At 35.2% G+C, this 21,783-nt stretch overlaps 3 protein-coding genes across 6 annotated transcripts; all 3 read left to right on the top strand.

Moving 5' to 3' along the window:
- The first annotated feature begins 8,883 nt into the window (after window positions 1-8,883).
- LOC106106195 (cathepsin F-like) lies at window positions 8,884-11,911 on the top strand. Its single transcript, XM_013286743.1, has 5 exons — window positions 8,884-9,118; window positions 9,776-9,899; window positions 10,153-10,340; window positions 10,958-11,074; window positions 11,763-11,911. Exons 1-5 carry the CDS (start codon window positions 8,884-8,886, stop codon window positions 11,909-11,911), a joined length of 813 nt encoding a protein of 270 aa, XP_013142197.1.
- A 1,124-nt stretch (window positions 11,912-13,035) lies between these two features.
- Window positions 13,036-17,881, top strand: LOC106106245. 3 transcript variants are annotated; one of them, XM_013286796.1, is made up of 3 exons: window positions 13,036-13,047; window positions 13,733-14,010; window positions 16,735-17,881. In XM_013286796.1, exons 2-3 carry the CDS (start codon window positions 13,955-13,957, stop codon window positions 17,564-17,566), a joined length of 888 nt encoding a protein of 295 aa, XP_013142250.1. In that variant the 5' UTR covers window positions 13,036-13,047; window positions 13,733-13,954; the 3' UTR covers window positions 17,567-17,881. The 3 variants fall into 3 exon arrangements, with proteins under 3 accessions (XP_013142250.1, XP_013142251.1, XP_013142252.1); XM_013286797.1 differs by lacking the exon at window positions 13,036-13,047 and having other exon boundaries at window positions 13,717-14,010; XM_013286798.1 differs by lacking the exons at window positions 13,036-13,047; window positions 13,733-14,010 and adding an exon at window positions 16,267-16,344.
- Window positions 17,882-19,320: 1,439 nt separating this feature from the next.
- Window positions 19,321-20,804, top strand: LOC106106246. 2 transcript variants are annotated; one of them, XM_013286800.1, is made up of 2 exons: window positions 19,321-19,401; window positions 19,726-20,804. In XM_013286800.1, coding segments are annotated over exons 1-2 (858 nt in total). In that variant the 5' UTR covers window positions 19,321-19,399; the 3' UTR covers window positions 20,582-20,804. The 2 variants fall into 2 exon arrangements, with proteins under 2 accessions (XP_013142254.1, XP_013142253.1); XM_013286799.1 differs by lacking the exon at window positions 19,321-19,401 and adding an exon at window positions 19,535-19,624.
- The last annotated feature ends 979 nt before the right edge of the window (window positions 20,805-21,783 follow it).

Genomic DNA, 21,783 nt, shown 5'->3' with positions numbered 1-21,783 from the left:
CAAACAAGCTATTTCGTTTTTGAGTTCCACGAAATCGCTGCTTTAATGGGTCGTGCTATAGCCAGCCAAGTGATAAATGAACAGCTTTTACGTTTGACAAATAGTGGACTTTGTTAAAAACTGTTATACAAGTCTTCTAGAGACAGTTCTAAATATTCCTAGTACTCGACAATTCTTTAAAACAAATAGACACGCCAATCGTAAATCATCTTGCAATTGTTTTAATTTCGATAAAAGATTTATAATAACTAACGTTTAGTTAAAACTTGAAGTAAAAGTTTCTGCAGTTTGAAAGTCGCAAACAAGTTTCTTTGTTGAATACATAAGGTACGAAAACTTTTCTAATTTAACAAAGTTTTTAAATCCAATAATGAGAACGTTCACAGCGATTTGAACACAGTTTTCAATGAAATAAACATTTAAATTCAAAGTCAAAATTCATATTCATATAATTTTGTAGTAACGGAGTTGACAAGATGAAAGTTTTATAAAACAATGTGAAGCTCAGATAGAAAATGTAACTTAAAACAAGTAGAATTGCCCCTAACATAGGCATCAAATGAAAGGAGTCATGTTATAACCAGATTGCCGCTTGGAAAATGGCGGATGGCAAATTAAAACGTTTTTGCAGAAAACTTCCGAAACATTGCAACCAAATCAAAAGGGCGTAAATAGCACGTACTCGTACAGCTGGCATTTATTACTTTTAAATTCTCTTTAACAGTAATGTATATCTCATTTGTGTGAAAATTTTCTTTCTGCACTCTACTATAAAATAAGTACGCATTACAATTACCAGTTAGGGGCCTTCAAGAAAAGACCGGCAGCGCATCTGCAGTTGCCTTGGCGTTGCCGATGTTCATGGGCCTCGGATCATTTAATATCAAGCGATCTGCTGCTCGTTTGCCCGCTTTTCCTACAAAAAAAAAATATTCCGAATTAACTAGCTTTATTTAACTAATTTAATTGGACGAATTAATGTACAATTAATGTTATTGGTTGGTTCATTATACAATATTTAAGAAATATAACTTAATCACTGTTGTGCTTGTCGTTGACTTGCCAAAGTACACAGATGCAGCAATTCCAACTTGAACTTATTGTTCTTGAAACTTGAGAAATAATTTCATAGAGTAAAATTCACGCGAAAAACTCCTCGCAGATTAAAAACTGCAATAAATTATAAAAGTTGAGCTTTTTACATTGTATTTTCCGCAATTCGTTTTTTTTTAATATGACAGTAATGTCACATGGATAATGGAAACATACATGCCAGTAATTTTTAGAGCTGGTGCACATCTTTGACTAAACTAACGCACAATTGTTGTGCGATTGTCGATTGTGTCACCGCAAATTAAACTGTTTAGTTGCACAACTAAAAATCGACTAGCGCACCTCCGTACAAACTCATAGAAATAAAGCGAGTCTAAACAGTAGTACGATAGCTGAAACTAGGTATTCACACGCGCTTTAGCGGAAAATTAATTAAAATTAACTTGTTACTACGGCAACAGTCTCTGGGATCACTAATATTCTTTAATCACTTAACATTTATATTTAAAGACGAAAAATTAATAAATTAAGGGCCTGTCCCACCAAATTGTAAATTATCTGATTACAATCCAACGTGTAAAATATGTTACGGGAATATCGGATTTTGTTCCCTTAGCTGACAGTTACGTCATTTTTAAGCTATCCGTGCCTCTATCAGCTAGTTGTGGGACAGGCCCTAAAGGTTACTCATTAAACGATACCGGCACTGTCTAACGCAGGGCTTCCACGGATTGTTACCGTCGCTTTTAGGTTTTTTAAGTCGTGAAAAAGCAGTTAACGATTAAGGATTTTTCTTAGTTTTATCCTGATGTCAGAGCAACTCGTCAATGTCAAATATTTCATTTGTCTTGTGAATTTATCTATCGTTCGTGACGTCATTGATTAACCTAAAATTTTACGGATTTGACATTGATGAGTGGTGACTCTCTTTATCTAAGTATTTTGTATGAAAATACAAAAAAGTCTTTGGTTTCTATTGTTTGGATGTCATTTTTTAAAGGTTACATTACTTTTAAATCTTCAAAACCGCAATAACATCGTCTTATTTCTTATTCGAAGAAAATGAATAAATTTGAATATTAACACTCCATACTTTACTTCATACTATTCATAATAATATTATACATGCGAAAGTTTAGTTGGATGGATGGATGGATGTTTGTTAGAGTTTGCAGCCTTAACGGCTGAACAGATCTTAATGAAATTTGGCACAGATGTAGAGAACGGTCTGGACGATTACATAGGCTACCTGCTTTTGTTTTTTTTATTCCACGCGGACAGAGTCGCGGGCGAAACCTAGTCGACTAATAAATTTAGTCTTGGTTAAAACTAGTTTAGATTATTTCCAGGTGATTTTTCAGTCAGTTCTAGGTTAAATAATTTAATTTCATTTTAAACTATCTGATATACAAAAAATAATTAAAACCAAACATTACAAAAATCATTCACAACGATCGTAAGATCATTGAGTCGAAAATGAATATAAATCACATTGAAAACATTCTTTGCTCTACGATTCTTTGAACTTCTATAACATTTAGCTACAAAAGAAATATTCATGCGAACTTTGTAATATCAAAGGAAAGTGTAACGAGTGGGTCGCAAAGTCGATACAATACTTTAACAATAGAGGAATGGACTGGACAGAACCGCCATTTACTAAGTCTGCTATTCGACGCAGTGTAGTAAAGATGACCGTATCTGTAAATATCATTCTTACATTTAAGTCTTCATGTAAGCAAATAATGTATCTTAATTTATACACATATAAAATAAGTATTTTTATATAACAAGCACACAAGCATTCATGTTTTAGTTTATGATGAATTTTTATTTATTATGAATGTGCACGATGGAGGCCAAATTTTAGTCCTATCTGTCCTGCCCTTTCCCACTCTCTCTTTACAAGGAAAGGATAAAATATCCACTTTTCATTTTTAGTTAAGAATATTCCATTTTTTCAAATCAAGTTAAGAGAAATTAAAGGCGCATCTACAACTTTAAATACATTTATTTTATAACATAAGGTGGCAAACAAGCAAGTGGCCCCCTGAAATCGCCAAAATGGCGAAGCGACCGCTGTCCATAGACATCCGCAATTGCAGATGCGTTGCCTACCCTTATACGACGGAAGAGGAGACGCACATAAAGAGGATATTTCCCCTTCCTATGCATCTCCTCCATCGTCAAATCCACTTCCTCTTCCCAACCTCTCCTTATAAGAAAAGGGTGGTAAAGAGAAAGGGACTTAAATTAGGCCTCGGGCACCACACTCATCAGACGAAACACAGCATTAGTTCCATTTTACGCCTGTCTTCTGTGTGATCGTGGTATTACACCGGGCGTGCCGGCCCATTCGTGCTAAGATGTTAAAGCGGGCACTACCACTGTTGGTACATACATACATATGGGTTTCGAGTACCTCTCTATTGATGGATTAAGATAGTCGCTTAATATTTACCACCTTATAACTACCATAAAATAATATGTCGATCTTACTGCGTTGGAGCAGCGAGCCAAAGTGGGTCTTGGCCGACACGAGAGAGCGCCAGCGTCGTCTGTCCTGCGTCGTCTCCTGTTGTTCGATCGACTCTAGCTCGCGCACTGGTCTCCCCAGTACGTATCGATCCTATTTTTCATTGTTATTTAACATAAGAGTGCTTGACTGATCCTGTCATTTAAAAGTCAACGTTCGAATAACAACACTAGTGAGCCGATTCCTGTTGTCGAGCTTTTCGATAGCTCAATACAATAAACTGAAGTGACAATAAGTCGATGTAATGCAATACCTTTATTTCAGGAATACAACATGACAATAAAGAAATATTTAAACTGAAAAGGAAATGAATTTTCTATCATCTAAGATTCTATTTAAGAAAATAAGAGAATATGCGTGTAGACGGTAAATATATTAAATTGCAAAATTTCCATAACGTAGCTAAAATCTTTTTTAAAAAAAACCCAGCTCATTCGTTCCCTTTCAACGTAATCCACAAATAATTGGAATTCGAGTCACTACGAAACCCTATTTTATTTCATTTGTTTTGTCATCGTGCACTTAATCCTTGCTATAAAATTTAAAATAAAGCATAAAAGATATTTTTATTCAACCTTTGTTAGTCTGGAGGCATTTTAATCAAAATTTAACATTCGTCTAATGTACAAGCGACTTCTTACGACTTAATACGCAGCTGTATATAAAAATATGGTTGATGTAAAAAAAAATAATACACTAAAAAGTAACGTAATAATTACTTGAATATGCAAACCTCCCTTATTGCTTTTATGTTTACATTTTACAATTATTATTACTTTGATGTCGGTGTATATATGTTCTTTCAGACTATCCTGTACATCTAAGCCAAATTTCATCGAAATCCGTGTAGCAGTTTAGGCACAAACTCAAACATCCATCCATCTAAACTTGAACATTTATAATATTAGTAAGAAGTAAGATTACATACAGACACTCCAATTTTTCTTATCTGTACAGATAATAAAAATATACAAATCATTCTAATTTAAATGATAATTTACGTTATACAGAAATATGACGTCATAATCTACGTGACAGTGGGTCTGCAACGAACGTAATTTATTAATGTAGTGTTTCATGGTAGCTGCGTCAAAATAGATTCCCGCATATGCAGTTGTTTGTCCGTATACTGAAAATGTGTTACAGCGTTTCAACGTGATTTTTAAGTTATTAACTGGATTTAACTCTATTTGTACATTAGGTTGGTAATATCTTTATTACGAGTAGGACGTTACAGATGTGAAAATTGGTAAATAAATATGATAGTCAATAAAAATTAATAAGTTCCTATAATCCCTCGAGATCTGTGTAGAAAACTCAAAGTTTCTCGTTAAAGCATTCTCTTTGGAATAACAAAGTATTTCCACTACCAACCCTCCTTGATCATCGGCCAACTTCTCTGGATCAATGGCTGGCGACACCCAAGATCTTAAATCAGACTAAATTTCTTAATTAATAACGAAATTTTATAACTTTCTTAATACTAATACTGTTTTTCTTTCAATTATTATTATTTATCCAAGACTTTTATTATACAAACTAGCTATTGTTCGTGACTTCATACGCATGAAATAATAAATTATACTCCGCACTATAAACGTAACTTTTTAATAGTGAAAGAATTTTTAAAATCGGCCTAGTATGAGCTATTTCAATACATACAAAAGTACATAGAAATATTTCTTTGTTATATCAGTGTAAATTAAAAACAAATTCACGTAAGTTATCGCAACAATGTTAAGTATTTAGTTCGGCTTAATCAGTTCCACAATCGGCCTTTGTTCCACTACTGAGAACGCCTACACGTGGATAGCAACCGTCCGCCCTTTGATTGTGTTCATCATTGAACAATTTAATTAGCCGTTTGGAGAATCTGCATTCAGAATGCATTTAAGATGAATAATTTCTACTCTCTTGTTCTTTCTTCTTCTATGGTTAGAAAGATTTATTGTCAAACCTCCGTAGAGAAAATGGCAAGCATGTTAGATGTCTTAATTTAAACATTCGAAAAAGGTTGCAAACGAGCCAGCGGCCACCTGAATTCGCCAAAACAGCGAAGCAACCGCTGCCCATAGACATTTACATACAATAGCGGATGTGTTGCCTTCCTTTAATCAACATAGAAGAAGGCGCACATAAAGAGGATATTTCATCTTACTATGCGTCTCTTTTACCATCAAATCCAAGTTCTCTTCCTGCGTGGAAAAGAACAGAGACTAAAGTTGGGCCTCCGGCACCACACTCATCGAACGAAACGCGGAAATGCTCCCACTTCACGCCTGACTTCTGCGTGGTCGTGGTAATGCGGGGGGCGAGACCGAGAGCCGACCCATTCGTGCGAAAACGTTAAAGCGAGCTCTACCACTGTTAAAGTTAGTTAACTAGATCAAATAGCTTATCTTTTGCACCTACATACGTAATGTAACCATAGACAACATTAACGATCGTAGAGTTGTTATGTTTATCTTTGGAAGTTATCCAAGCCATACATCACTGTTTTTATTCATTCAATGGCAGGTTGCGTTGCTATCCTTAGAGTAATAAAACCGACATTTCATTTTCTTATCTGACAAATAGAAAAAAGGTTATATTTTCCGTGTTTGTGCTGTCTAAAAAACAAAAGACGGTTAAGTACAACGTTTTAGTAAAGATTAAAAAGATTTTCTATTCAGGTTAATGATTGAAAAATGAAATCTCATAGCCACTTATAGTTGTGAACAACTTAGAATATGAAGAACAGAATTCACTGTGAAATTCTAAATTAACTTAACCACAATATATCAAACCTTTAACAGTCGTTAGAACTATTTGCTGAATGTTATTCAAACTGAAGCGATATATCACCGTATAGCGATAAATTCTTTCTGTTTTCTACTACAGAAATAAAAAGTCCTACACAACGAGTTGTCGAACTCGCAGTCAAATTGTTGCTGTCAGTTTGTTACAGTATCTCACTAAACCACGACACGCAAACAACGTGACAAGCTGAAGCGTAGGAAAAGGTAAAAATAAAATTCAGCTCAATAAAAATCTTTTGACATCGAAATGTTTATTCTTTAACAAAATGCTGCTTAAAAACACAAGTATAATATTGATAGAAAGGTAACATATCTATACTATTTTAATAAAGCGTAAACACACACTTCTTTGTTGCCTAAGATGTCAGTAATAACAGAATGTTTTTGAATAATTCCTTTTTTAATAAAAAGCCCTACACTTACGTCACGCTTTAGGCTATATATTTTAAGATCATTAAACTTAGGGGGTAAATATTTGGGATAAAAATCCTAATCTGGGACAGAGACCATAAGTTGCTGCCAACATAAAGAAAGCAAGGTTGTCATTTTGTCAGATGTAAACAATAAAATAAAATTTTCTTAATTTCATGCGGATGAAGTCGCACAGGAACACAGAACTAGTCTAAGACTAAGTATGAAAAATGGTTTGATCTATAAAATTGTTACACGAATTATGAACTTACAGGGATGACAATGAATTCTTTAAGAGCGTGTGCACACTTGAAACTAGACTAACGCACAACTGTTTAGTCTCTTTCTGATTCCTGTGACCATATATGAAGATGTGCATACTACTCGATTTTTAGTTGTGCAACTAAACAGTTGAATTGGCTGCGAAACAATCGACAATCGCATAACAGTTGTGCGACCGCTCTTAACATCTTTAACACACAGACGCAATATTTAATCTTTTGTATAACATCTTAAGACTTCTAATCCTTAGTGAAGGCAGAATACAATAGACTTAGTAAACCGCAATCAGCCTTTGAGATACGAAATACTAGAGATTATACCAAGTGAATAAATTCGTTATTAACTCGCTTATAGAAACCTAATATTTACTACTTATGTATCCAGAATTCTAAATACAAATTCAATCCAAATCGATGCTGCCGTTTTGGAGATTCCTTGTAACAAACACCCGTCCATCCAAACTTTCGCATTTATGTTAGTAAAGTTAATACGGAGATCAACTAAATAAGCTTGAACTGTTAGTTATAAGTTGCTTATATGAGTATTTTTATCAAGCTAACCTCTGTGATAGAGTCCCTTAATGTATTTTCAATACGTCTCTGAGGTGTCTCTTGAAGAGGTAAGTATATCTACGAGTATTAGTAAGGTATCTCTGTTTTGTCAAAATAAACGACCAATCAAAAGTTTCCTGTACATAGAAAAAATTACTTAACTTTAAGTAAATCCTAGTCATAAAATAATAAAGAGCGAGCAAACGATTAAAGTAGTTTTCAACAATTGTAATAGTTAATAAAGTTTGAACGGAACAATGAAAACTATAATCTACGCTCAAAAGTGCGACTATCAAGTTAAATTGATCAATTAAAACTTTAGGCTACCAGCACATCAAGAAGTTGGTTACGAAATACTTACAATAGCCAACGTGGTTATTTAAAATTCTGTTTTTTCATATTTCATAACTCCGACAAACATTATGAGGATTTTAACGATTTAGATTTCTATAAATGTACTACAATATTCTTCTTGTAGTCTTTTTGTTGCACTAGAAATAGTAACTAGGTTTTATCGCAAACATTCATAATCAGTTAAAATAGTATTCCTGTCATTATCAAGAAATGCCAAAGACAAGGAATTTCAATGCCAACGTAATCGACTTAAACGCATCCTTCCATATCAACAAACGATCAGTTCCAATAATTGTTAGCTTTATAACCTAAAAAATTATACTAGCCATGCGTAATCCGCATTTTGGGACAAAAATCTCATGTACCTCCTATGTTCCTATAACAAGCGATTCCAAAAATAGACTAGGTAGGACCCACATAGGACCCTTGAGAGAACCCTCACCATCTCTTTTAAAATACAGAATTTTGTATAAATCTTTTCAAAACCCTTGGCAGCAGAAGGTCATGCGTGCTGAGCTCCCTTTGTCAAGATATATGACTACTAGCTTTCGCCCGCGACTTCGTCCGTACGGAATTACACCTAGTAAGTAGCCTGTGTTCTTAAAGACTATGTTCTGCATCTGGGCGATTTTATTAAGATCTGGTCAGCAGTTTAGGCTACATCTAAAAAACATCCTTCCATCCATCCAAACTTTTGCATCTATAACATTAATTACAAGATTGTAATAAAAGTAAATGCAACTCACAAACAGACTTTTATTTTTATATTAGTAACGTAACATTTACAATTATCATTTTTAGTATTTGGTATTCAAAGAAATATTCTTTTAAATACTCTACTATATATAAAGCAATATAAATACACGTAACGTGTCGACGATAACTTAAATCACTAACAATGCTTGCGTTCAAGAACAGTCTTAATTTATTATTTCTCAGCATTTCATTCGGAGATGCATTTTTACTAGACATTTTCAAAATTTCAAAACTTAAAGACGTACGTAAGGCTTATGAAGAGCAACACAAGATATATAATCAAGCCCCGCCGTACGTCGATTGGAGGAATAACGGAAAAGTATCCCCTGTTAAAAGTCAACAAAACTGTGCTGCGTGCTGGGCCTTCAGTGTAGTTGGTACTTAATTTGAATAATTGTCAATAAGAGCCATTAAGAGTTCATTAGTCTAAGTGTAGATTTAGGATGTAAAATATAACAAATGAGAACTCAAAGTTTAACAATTGCAGTGGTGATCGGTAAATAAATATAATACAAGGTGGCAAACGAGCAAGTAGCCACCTGAATCCACCGAAATGGTAAGCGACCGCTGCTCATAAACATCCGCAACTGCATATGCGTTGCCTACCCATAATCGACGGAGAAGGAGACGCACATGAAGAGGACATTTTCCCTTCCTTTGCGTCTCCTCTACCGTTAAATCCACTTTCCCTTCCCATCCTTTCCTCTTAAGAAAAGTGTGGCAAAGGAAAGGGACTAGATATAGGCCTCCGGCACCACACTCATCAGACAAAACGCGGAATTGTTTCCACTTCACGCCTGTTTTCTGTGTGGTCGTGGTATTACACCGGGCGAGCCGGCCCATTCGTGCGAAGATGTTAAAGCGGGCTCTACCACTGTTAAATGAATCTACTTAACTTTTAACCAGCGTTTACATTTGCAAGGCATATTGGTTACGTGAATTTTAACTTCTGTTCACAATTAACAATTCACCGGTTGCGAGAAATATCTTATCTCTGGCAATAGCAATATTTGATAGACTTATCTAATTTCCAGGAAGCATAGAGAGTCATCTGCGTATCTATCTTCAACAAAACACTACATTGTCTGAACAGTTTCTGATAGACTGCGTCCCAAGCAGCAATGGATGCACTACAGGGTCCTTAATCAAGACGTACGCGTAAGTATCAGAAATTTATAAAAAGAAACTCAGACGTAACAAATTATTTATTCATTTATTTAACCCAAACTCAAAGAATAATCTAAAAATGTATAATGACCTGTAGTCGAAACGGTTATAATTATAACAAAGAACAAGTTGTCATTCGAATTATGGTATCCCGTTTTCTTTTTTAATTACTAGAGTGAAACTTTCGATAGCTTAAAAAACCAAAACATTTCTTCAATTTTGTTATTAATTTTACATGTTTTAGTGAAATCGTTTCAATTCTTGGCGGTGTACTTTCTGAAGGCGATTATTTTCCTTACTCCAATCAGAAGAAAGAATGCAGATGGAACAACAACGGCATTAAAGTAGTGCCGGTGATTGGTTTCAAACGCGTCTTTCCTAACGAAGATGTCATGGTTGAGTACGTAGCCTCCCATGGGCCACTGTCAGTTGGTAAGAATAAAATAAAATTAAATAAAAATTAAATATTTCGACACAAATGACTTCCTTTAAAACATAGACGGACGGCCATATTAACAACACTTATAAATTACTTTAAAACACACAAACTAAACTCCAATGCGACAAGGCAAATATATCGAACGTTCCGTAATGACGACTAGTAAAACACTGAGCTTGTTGGCGACTGAGCGCCGAGACTGCGACTTAGCGCCCGAGCCACTCCTTGCCATGTAATTTATAAAACTACCCCCCACTATTCCTTCCGTTTCCTAATATTTTCCTAACAATATTGTTGTTTCAAATAAATATAAATAGTATTGATAAATAACACATATTATCGAATAACTTTTAAGAATACATCAAAATAATTAAAAAGCTAACATGAAGATAACTAACGCCTAATACCTAATCATAATGTAAACATTATCAGTATTACAAGTTACTAGTAAAGGGCTGATGGCAAAATAACAAGATAATTTAAAACGTTTACAACAAGCTTGCTTATTTCAATTCATCATTCGGAGTACTTGATTGTTAAGCCTTTTAGCAGAGATTTCATACTGACCTATAAGATTTGAAGTCTGATCTGCTCTTCATACATTTTGTAGCAATAAATTCAAAATCAATGGAAAGTTATAAAGGTGGTATCGACGAGCCCACTGACGAAAAATGTTCACCAGCAGAACTAAATCATTCTGTACTTATCGTCGGTTATAGTACTTATGGTAAGTAGCCTCCGATTGTTTCACATATATCTCGGAACTTTGGGAATTAGATGTGCTAGTTATGAGTGAAGTCACAATACGCAGTACAACTTAGAGCTATCAACAACATAAAAATAGTATTTTTAATACCTATATATACCAGCGCCCTCTGTTGCAGAATACGTAAATCTGTTAGGCTTACTTAACCAATCAAATACCACAACAAAATTCAAGCATCATTTGACTATACTGCCTTTCGTCTGATGAATTGCGCCGAATTCTAGTCCATATGAACAAGCATATTAAATATTTAATACGTGACTGCTTCCGCGTAAGATTAAAAAATATGGCCTATATTACTGACTGACAACGTAGCGTTTAAATGGAGAAAGAATTTGTGAAAACTGCCTAGTAGTTTTTGAGTTATGTCAATACAAACTAAAGCTTAAAAATGCAAATCTTTCCGATTTATAATATTAGAATAGAATACCCTTACGCTAGTTATTTTCGTGGGTAATCGTGTCAACATCTATACTAATATTATAAAGAGGGAAGATTTATATTTTTGTAAGTATTGATATAACTCAAAAACTACTGGGCCGATTTTAAAAATTCTTTCACCGTTACAAAGGTAATTTATCTGTGAGTTAAATAGGCTATATTTTTTTTAATTTCACGGGGGCAAAATTGCAATTATTTATATTTTCAGTTTCAAAGGAGACGGGTAAGTCCACTCCGTACTGGATAATAAAGAACTCGTGGGGAACAGATTGGGGAGATAAAGGGTATTACTATTTGGTACGTGGCAGGAATGCTTGTGGAATCGCTAGTGATGTATCCTTTCCTTATGTTCAATAAAATAACTAACTATTATAATTAAACAAGCCTTTCATTTGTACAAAACGACCTTTTGCCCGCGACTTCGTCGTGGAATTAAGAAAAAAGTAAATGACCCATGTGTACTTCCAGATTATGTTCTACATCTATGCCAAATTTCATCCAGATACTTTTAGCTGCTTAGGGTACAAACTCTAACAAACATCGATCAATCCATCTAAATTTTCGTATTTATAATATTAGTGTAATTTGAAATTTAAAATTGAATTAAAATTGAATTCAAGGATATAACAGGTATGTAAGTAAAGCAGTTTTATTTAGTAACTAGTTGTTCCCGTGCGGCTTCAGCTGCACGAAATTATGAAAATTTTATTTTATTATTTACATTTGTCAAATTATCAATAACAAATGTCAAAATGACATGACATGACAAACCTTGGCAATCTTGCTTCCTTAATGTTGGCAGCAACTTATGGTCTCTTTCCCACATTAGGATTTTTATACAAAATATTTACTAATAAGTTTGATGTCGTCAAAATATATAGCCTAAAACGTGACGTAAGTGTAGCGCTTTTTATTAAAAAATATTTATTTAAAAATATGCTGTAATTGCTGTCATCTTAGGCAACAAAGAAGTGTGCGTTTACGCTTTATTATAATAGTGTAACAAAGAAAGTTAAAACAGCCTTTTTCAGTTACAAAACTATCAAAGAGCGATATAAAGTCAAGATTTTCTGTCACACTTCTTATCGTCAGAGAAATTTTTTAGGTGAAATGTTATCAAATTTTTTTTTTAATTTAGATACAAATCTTTTTTGTTCTTTTCCATGTAAACTCTTGCTAGGATATGATTTACAAGAATAGTCGAATGGCGAGATTCGAATCCTCGACCACTAGGTCTGGAATTCATACCCTATTAGACTATTGAGTCTTTAAGTTGTAAGAAACATTAAGCGTTGTTATAATTAATCAAAATCTGATTTTTAATATCTGTACGTTTTTATTTTCACATTCTGTTAACGAGATGTAGATATTTTGCAAACAAAGAGATGAATTGAAGGCAAACACATTTACAAACAAACAAAGATTTTCATATAAAGACGAGCACACAGACGTTTGTCAGGTTTGTTGGAAATTGTGCAGGATATTATAAAAATGTAAGCAATGTCATATTTAAATAACTATTCTAACAAATTAATACGTAAAACGTATAATCGAAATACTAGCTTTTATTATCTAGAAGCTGAAAAAAGTGCAAACAACCACCAGAATTACTAAAAATAGTGAAGTAACGGCAACCCATAATCATTTGCATTTGTAGATGTGTTATCTCTAGATGCACAAAAAGAGGACATTACCCCATCTTGTGCGTTCACACATTTTCCAAATGCACTTCACCTCCCTATCTTTATAAGAAAAATGGGGGAAAAGAAATGGGACTAAAATTACGTCTCCGGAATGCACTTTCTTTGCATAAACGTGCAATTACTTCCACTTCACGCCTGTTCTGTGTGACCGTGATAGATTAATTTATGTTTCTATCGGTACTTTGTAATATGATTAAAGTTGTGAAATAAGTGACGTGAAAATTAATGTATAAAGCAAAGTGGGGGAATGAGTTCTGTCAATTTGTAGTACCAAAATAAACATAAACGTAAAAACCAAATTATATGTGTACACGTTCTTAATAATTGTAATAATTAATGTGGAAAATTATACTGTCATTTTCAACAACTACCACATTTTTAAAAGCTCCGCAAAGTACGCACAACTTCTCATGATGGATAAACTAGACTTGTCAATAGGTAAAATTTACAAACACGTGTTTCTTTTTTTTTGCAGGTATATTCAAGTACTATTTCTTTCCTTCGTACCGTTTACGATAAGCTTCTGGTATACGCCCACGGCCGACCCATTTCAAACCGATTTCAACTGGGTACGAGACGATCCCCAGTTCGATTGCATCGTTCCAATCACTTACTACAAACAGATCCTCAACAGTGGCACTTTTATTCGAAACAATATGATTGTCACGTCTGTTATACCTTTGGAGCATATTTTCAAATGGCCTACATATATGAAGGTGTATATGATAAAAGATCGTTACAATTTTTCTACAGGTATGTACGGAATACACTCTGTCGGTGACATATGGGGTAAAACATATTTCTGGGTATTTTGGGGATATAAACGTTACGAGCGCAATCCCGTCCACGACCTCATGTTCCTGTATGTTACCCGCGTAGTGGGCAAACATTTCAACGCGACGAAGAGAGTGCCGTATTTCATGCCAGTGGCCAAGCAGTACGCCATTGAGGAGCCGAGCGGCTGGAGAACGGCCGCCTTCGCTCTGACGGACTATCGCCACGTAACTCGTAGCTCAAAGCTTGTGCCTATCTACTGGAACGAGCCAGTTCTAGTGGACTGCCAGGAATACATCCCCAAGTACTGGGGCCACTTCATTTGCATATTGAATATCGATAAATATCCCGTCATCCACTCGGGAGCACCTTTGATACAAAACAATAGGTTATGGGGTGTAGCCTCGTTTTCTTTAAGAAGAGGTAAAGAAAGCATTTTTGCGTATACCGATCTGAGACCCTACAGGCATATGATTTATGGCTTTTATAAAAAGTTTTTCGCGACAACGCCAGGGCCGTGGTTTGGTGGAAAGTAACTTGCCTTTTATGTATGTGAACAAACACTACAAAAATTGTTAATCGAATGACATTTGTTACCGCCAATGATTTCTTCTTTAAAATTAATAAGTTCTGTAGTTTCACAATGTTTAGAATACCTCAAGATCATATAATCACAGTCAGTCAATCGGTCTTCCTTTTTTTAGGCAACTTATTTAATATTTTTTTTTATTAATATCATTTACCAAGAAGACGGCACAGCAAGCAGAGGAAGAATTGAAACAGAGCATTCCAGCCCGTCTCAAAATAAAATATGAAATACTACTATGAGCTACTTATGGAATATACTATTTAAAACAATAATACTCCGCATATTATTTTTCTGCCTCTGACGTCCAGAAAACTTTCTAAAAAAACTTTTAAAATTTCACTTCTATCCACTCATGTACGTATGGTTCTATGTTCCTACCAAAACCTAACCAAAGTTAGGGCTGACGAAGTCTTAGTAAACTGCACCGGCCCAGTGCCGGTTTGTTTGACTACTCTTCAATGAATTTCTTCACCGACATGTTCAGGTTCCATCACGAAGGTTTCCTTCATCTTAAAAACGTAAGATTAATCTATGCATTTGAAATTCGACAATCGAAAAACACTTTGTCACATAGACACATTGGTTCGTAGAGTTACATTTATTTGGTATGTTCATTAGAAACGAGGTAGAACCGCATATTGGATATGAAATCAAGAGGTGTTGGCGGATAATACATGCTGTTTTGCTCTAATACTTTTGTTCCAAACAGTTAACTCGAAAAATTGATTCTCTACACGGTGCTTCCGAGACCTATTTATGGCTCCAAAAGTTTTAGCTCTATAAGTCAGAGATGTTAATGGAAGAGCTTCTTGCATTACGCTAACCACTCCGTAATGGGCTGGCCACAGGCAGAGAATGTACGAAGTTGTAGTGCCCAAATGTCTTCCAAATATAAATACATCATTTTGGTGTTATATGAGTCACAGGTCATGATTGTAAAAGATAATAAAAAGACGTTAAAACATATATCACTAAAACAAATATACAAATTGATTAATCAACTTACGTTTTAAGAAAATAACTAATATGAAACAGAGAAGTCGTTGCAGAAAAATTCTTAAACCAAAGTAGAGCTTACTGGATAAGTCTTTAATCTATTTTAAAATGACGCGAGGCTGGAGGTCGATGTGACATGATCCCCCATACAGTTGAAGACCACGGGACTTCTCTATATTGCCAAGGCTGCACGACGCTGGAGTCAGCTTGTCCACAACCCGTGTCACCATACTACTACTGCCGAACTCATTTTGCGTTGTGAAGTCTTCTAAGCATGAGTTTATGGTCAGCAACCCTAAAGGTAATTGATATCGACGACGAAAGAAGCTCAAATCGGTTAACGGTGAAAATATAACCTACAAAATGTTGGCATAATGAATTAGAGAACATTGGTTACCAATAGACCAGGATGAAAGAAATAAATCAACCAAGTCAAAGTCCCCAAACGGCTGATGCGATAGGAATGAAGATATCCCAGCAATAGAAATACAGTATTGTAATCAATATAAGCATGTCTTTTTTCATATTCTGTTATAGTAGCGAGATGCAGATATTTTGTAAACAGAAATATGAACTGAGGGAAAACAAAAAAACAAACAAACAATCACACAAAGAAATGTATTAAAAGACCGCACTCTGAAGTTTGTCTTGTTAGCTGGAACTTGTGCAATGAATAACTAATTAAACTTAATTTAAACAATATAATTGTGCAATGGAGTGATAACAATGTAAGCAATTACTTTGAATTTCTCGCTCCCAAAAGAACCCAATTTAGTTACAAGTGCTATTTCATGTCTATTTATCGGAATCGTTACAATATGATAGAAGATGTGAGATAATGTAACGTGATATTGTGTACATTTTAATTATAACTTTACATGAGAAAGTGGTTTACAAGAGCTATTGTCGATTTTACGTGTGAATATAATGTGAAAAGTGAATTATAAAGTGTTGTGCAAAACTGTATTGAAATACAACATGTTTTAACTACGTGCATAACTGTTTAGTTACAACTACCGACTACAGTACTGATCTAAGATCAATTACCGTGTTAGTGTAAAACTACATTCATGAACGAATTTTTAAATACATATAAACATTTACTTTTTCTATTCCAGGTATACTCAAATTCTATTTTTATCCTTAGTACAGTCTGCGCTGGGTCAATGGTGGTGGGGCACGACCGATCCACTCGAGAGGGAATTCACCTGGGTAAAAGATGATCCTCACTTCGATTGCATCGTTCCCATCACTTACTACAAGCGAATACTTAACTGTGGTACTTTTATTCGTAACAATATGATCGTTACGTCCGCTATACCTCTAGAGGAAGTATTCAAATGGCCCACATATATAAAGATTTACATGATACAAACACGTTACAATAATTCAAAAGGCGTATACGCAATGCACAGCGTCGGTGACATATGGGGTAAACAATATTTCTGGGTGTTTTGGGGATACAAACGTTACGAACGCAATCCCGTCCACGACCTCATGTTCTTGTACGTGTCTTATAGGTTCGGCAAATTTTCTAACTCGACGAAAAGACTCCCCTTTTACGTGCCATTGGCGAAGCAGTATGATATCGAGGAGCCGAGCGGCTGGAAGACGGCCGCTTTCTCCCTGACGGACTGGCGCCACGTGAAACACAGCACTAAGCTGGTGCCTATCTACTGGGATGAGCCAGTGCTAGTGGACTGCCAGGAATACATCCCCAAGTACTGGGGCTACTTCATTTGCATATTGAATATTGACAAATATCCTGTCATCCAATCAGGAGCACCTTTGATACAAAACAATAGATTGTGGGGTGTGGCCTCGTTTTCGTTAAGAAGAGGTAAAGAAAGCATATTCGCGTATACCGATCTGAGACCCTACAGGCATATGATTTACGGCTTTTATAAAAAGTTTTTCGCGACAACGCCGCCATTTTGGTGGGGAAAATAACTTGCTTTTTTTGTGAATAAACACTTCAAAAATTGTTAATTAAATGACATTTATTATCATCAATTATATATTCTTTAAAATTAATAAGGCTTGTAGTTTCAAAATACGAGTATTTTGACTTCTTCGCTCAGCGGTCGCAACGCAACGGGTACGTTACGATTTCTATTTTTATCCACAAGATGATATAATTACAGTCAGTCTATCGGTCATTTATTTTTTATAGACCACTGGTTTAATATTTTTTTATCCTGTGGTAATATCATTCATCAAGGAGACGGCACAGCAAGCAGACGAAGAATTAAAACAAAACATTTCAGTCCGTCTAAAATAAAACTATTAAGTATAGGTATTTATGAAAGAATATACTATTTAAAACGAAAACTCCTCTTATTATTTTTCTGCCTCTGACGTCCTCATAACATCCTAAAAAGATTCATCAAAATTTAATTTCTATTAATTCCCATACACATATGTGGTAACGAAGCCTTTGTAAACTGCACTGGCCCAGTGCCGGTTTGTTTGTCTTCACTTCTTTGAATTTCTTCGTTGACATGTTCAGGTTCCATCACGAAGTTTCCCTTGAAATTCGACAGCCAAAAAACACTTTGGTACATAGATACATTGCCTTATGGAGAGTTATATTTATTTGGTATGTTCATGAGTAACGAGGGAGAACCGCATATTGGATATGAAATCAAGAGGCGGGATTGGCGGATAATACATACTATTTTGCTCTAATACTTTTGTTCCAAACAAGTCACTCGAAAAATTGATTCTCTACGCGGTGCTTCCGTGACCTATTTATGGCTCCAAAAGTGTTAGCACTATATGAGAGAGAAATTAATGGCCAGAGCTTCTTGCATTATTCTAACCAGACTGTAATGGGCTGTGGCCCAACTGTGTAACAACTTCATACATCCTGTGCCCATAGGCACGCACGGGCATGTTCGAAGTTGTAGTGCCCAAATGTCTTCCAAATATAAATACATCATTTTGGTAATATATGAATCACAGGTCATGATTGTAAAAGATAATAAAAAAATGTTGAAACAAATATCACTAAAACAAAAGAACAAATTGATTAATTAATTTACATTCAAAGAAAAGATATAACAAACACAAAAATCGTTTCAGTCAACAAAATTCTTAAACCACAGTAGAGCTGTTAGATAAGTCTTTAATCTATTTTTAAAATGACGCGAGGCTGGAGGTCGATGTGACATGATACCCCATACAGTTGTAGACGACGGGTCCCATAACGTGCATCGACTTCTCCGTTGTGACAAGGCTGCGCGCCACTGGAGCCACCTCGTTCACACCGCATTTTACCATACTGCACTGCCGAACTCATTTTGCGTTTTAAAGTCATAAAGCATGACCTTATGGTAAACAACACTAAAGGTTGTCGATGTCGACGAAGAACACAGATCAGATTGAACAGTGAAAACGTAACGTATAAAATGAAAGCTAAATGAATTGGAGACCATTGGCTACCAATAGACCAGGGTGGAAGAAATAAATCAACCAACTCAAAGCCCCCAAACGGCTGATACGCTAGGGATGTAGATGTCTCAGCAATTGAAATGCAGCATTATTATCAAAATCAACACGTCTTTATATTCACATTCTTTTATAGTAGCAAAATGCAGATATTTTGTAAACAGAAATATGAACTAAGGGAAATTACATTTACAAACAAACAAACAAACAAACAAACAAAGAAATGTATTAAAAGACCGCACTCTGAAGTTTGTCTTGTTAGTTGGAACTTGTGCAATTAATAACTAATTAAATTTAATTTAAACAATACAATTGTGCAATGGAGTGATAACAATGTAAGCAATTACTTTAAATTTCTCGCTCCCAAAAGAACCCAATTTAGTTACAAGTGCTATTTCATGTCTATTTATCGGAATCGTTACAATATGATAGAAGATGTGAAAAGTGAATTGTAAAGTGTTGTGCAAAACTGTCTTGAAATACAACATGTTTAAACTACGTGCATAACTGTTTAGTTACAACTACCGACTACAGTACTGATCTATAATTAATGACCGTGTCAGTACGCAATCATGATTGATAAATTAAATACGCAATAAGTGTAAAACTACACTCGTGGACGAATTTGTAAATACGAACAGTTTCTCTTTCTTTTGCAGGTATATTCCAGTCTTATTTTTATCCTTAATACAGTCTGCACTGGGTCAATGGTGGTGGGTCACAGTCGATCCACTCGAAAGCGAATTCACCTGGGTAAAAGATGATCCACACTTCGATTGCATCGTTCCCATCACTTACTACAAGAGAATACTTAACTGTGGCACTTTTATTCGAAACAATATGATCGCTACGACCGCTATACCTCTAGAGGAAGTATTCAAATGGCCCACATATATAAAGGTTTACATGATACAAACACGTTACAATAACTCAAAGGGCGTATACGCAATACACAGCGTCGGTGACATATGGGGTAAACAATACTTCTGGGTGTTTTGGGGATACAAACGTTACGAACGCAATCCCGTCCACGACCTCATGTTCTTGTACGTGTCTAATACGTTCGGAAAAACTCCCAACCCGGCGAAGAGAACACCCTTTTACGTGCCAATAGCGAAGCAGTATGCCATCGAGGAGCCGAGCGGCTGGAAGACGGCCGCTTTCTCCCTGACGGACTGGCGCCACGTGAAACACAGCACTAAGCTGGTGCCTATCTACTGGGATGAGCCAGTGCTAGTGGACTGCCAGGAATACATCCCCAAGTACTGGGGCTACTTCATTTGCATATTGAATATTGACAAATATCCTGTCATCCAATCAGGAGCACCTTTGATACAAAACAATAGATTGTGGGGTGTGGCCTCGTTTTCGTTAAGAAGAGGTAAAGAAAGCATATACGCGTATACCGATCTGAGACCCTACAGGCATATGATTTATGGCTTTTATAAAAAGTTTTTCGCAACAACGCCAAAGCCATGGCCACAACTCACTATACCGCCTTGGCTTGGAAAGTAACCTTTTATGTGAACCAACAGTTTATTGTCATGCAAGATTTGAAAGTAAATATTTCGGCTACAATTCTATTAGGCTTAAAAATATTGAGATCATAAGTTCATAGCAACTTCCTCGCTTAGCAGTGGAACGCTTCCGTAAAATCTACTTTCCCTTACCATCATTTCCTTATAAGAAAAGGGTGGGAAGGGAAAGGGACTAAATATAGGTCTCTAGCACACACTCATCAGACAAAACACGGAATTGCTCCCACTTTACGCCTGTCTTCTGTGTAGTCGTGATTTTACTATGACGGGCATTTTCTTATATTATATTGTATTCGTTAAAAGGTAATTATATTTTCATAAAAAATATAATTTAAACTAAAGTTGAGAGATAACTGAATCAGTTACGCCTCATGGCGGGCATCCACGTGAAGTTAATCGCATAACGCTAATGAAACAAATACAATTTCTCAATTTCGTTCTTCATAATGTAGAAGAAAACTTTTACAAAATATAGCACTTGGTTTAAAACTTCGGAATAAATTACTAATTCAATACGAACTTGATGTTAAATTTAATTAAGGCATCCTCTCCCTGATCCGAGGTTACATTATTACGTAGAAATTGATTTGTTTAATGTTCAAAATAATAATTTTCTTGTTATATGAAATATCTACAGTTTGGAGTTATCAAAAACAGATGTTATTAACGTAATGATGATGAACAGTAAAAAGTAATATGTCAATGTATTCCTTATAATATTTTACATATTATTGATAGTATCATTTAGTAGTTTCTAAGGGGAATTTATTAATTTTTTATTAATTTAACCAAGAAGTCTGTAAAAACCTTAAGAAATAAAACGAATGTTCACCAGCTTCTCTTAAACAGGTCGTATCTTATTAAGACAAGAGATTAATACTGAGACTTCGGGTCTGATAAATATAGAGGTTTACAGCACGTTGCAAATGGGCCGCGGTTGAAGATTCCATCTCTTATGAGATCAAATAGGATCTATGGAATTTTAAACTGTTTCGAATTACTACACTAAATCGAAGAAAACATTTTTACTTTTGTAACTAATAAACTCAAAAACTACTGGACTAATTTTATTCATGTTTACATTATTGTAACACTAGATTATTCTTTTTTTATATCACAAGGTGCAAACGGCCGCCTAAATCCGCCGAAATGGCGAAGCGACTGCTGCCCATAGGTATC

Source organism: Papilio polytes, unplaced genomic scaffold, assembly GCF_000836215.1.
Source record: "Papilio polytes unplaced genomic scaffold, Ppol_1.0 DF822289.1, whole genome shotgun sequence".
NCBI classification, from domain to species: Eukaryota; Metazoa; Arthropoda; class Insecta; order Lepidoptera; family Papilionidae; genus Papilio; species Papilio polytes.
The sequence above is the reverse complement of the archived record's forward strand: the minus strand, read 5'-3'. Positions and strand labels throughout refer to the sequence as shown.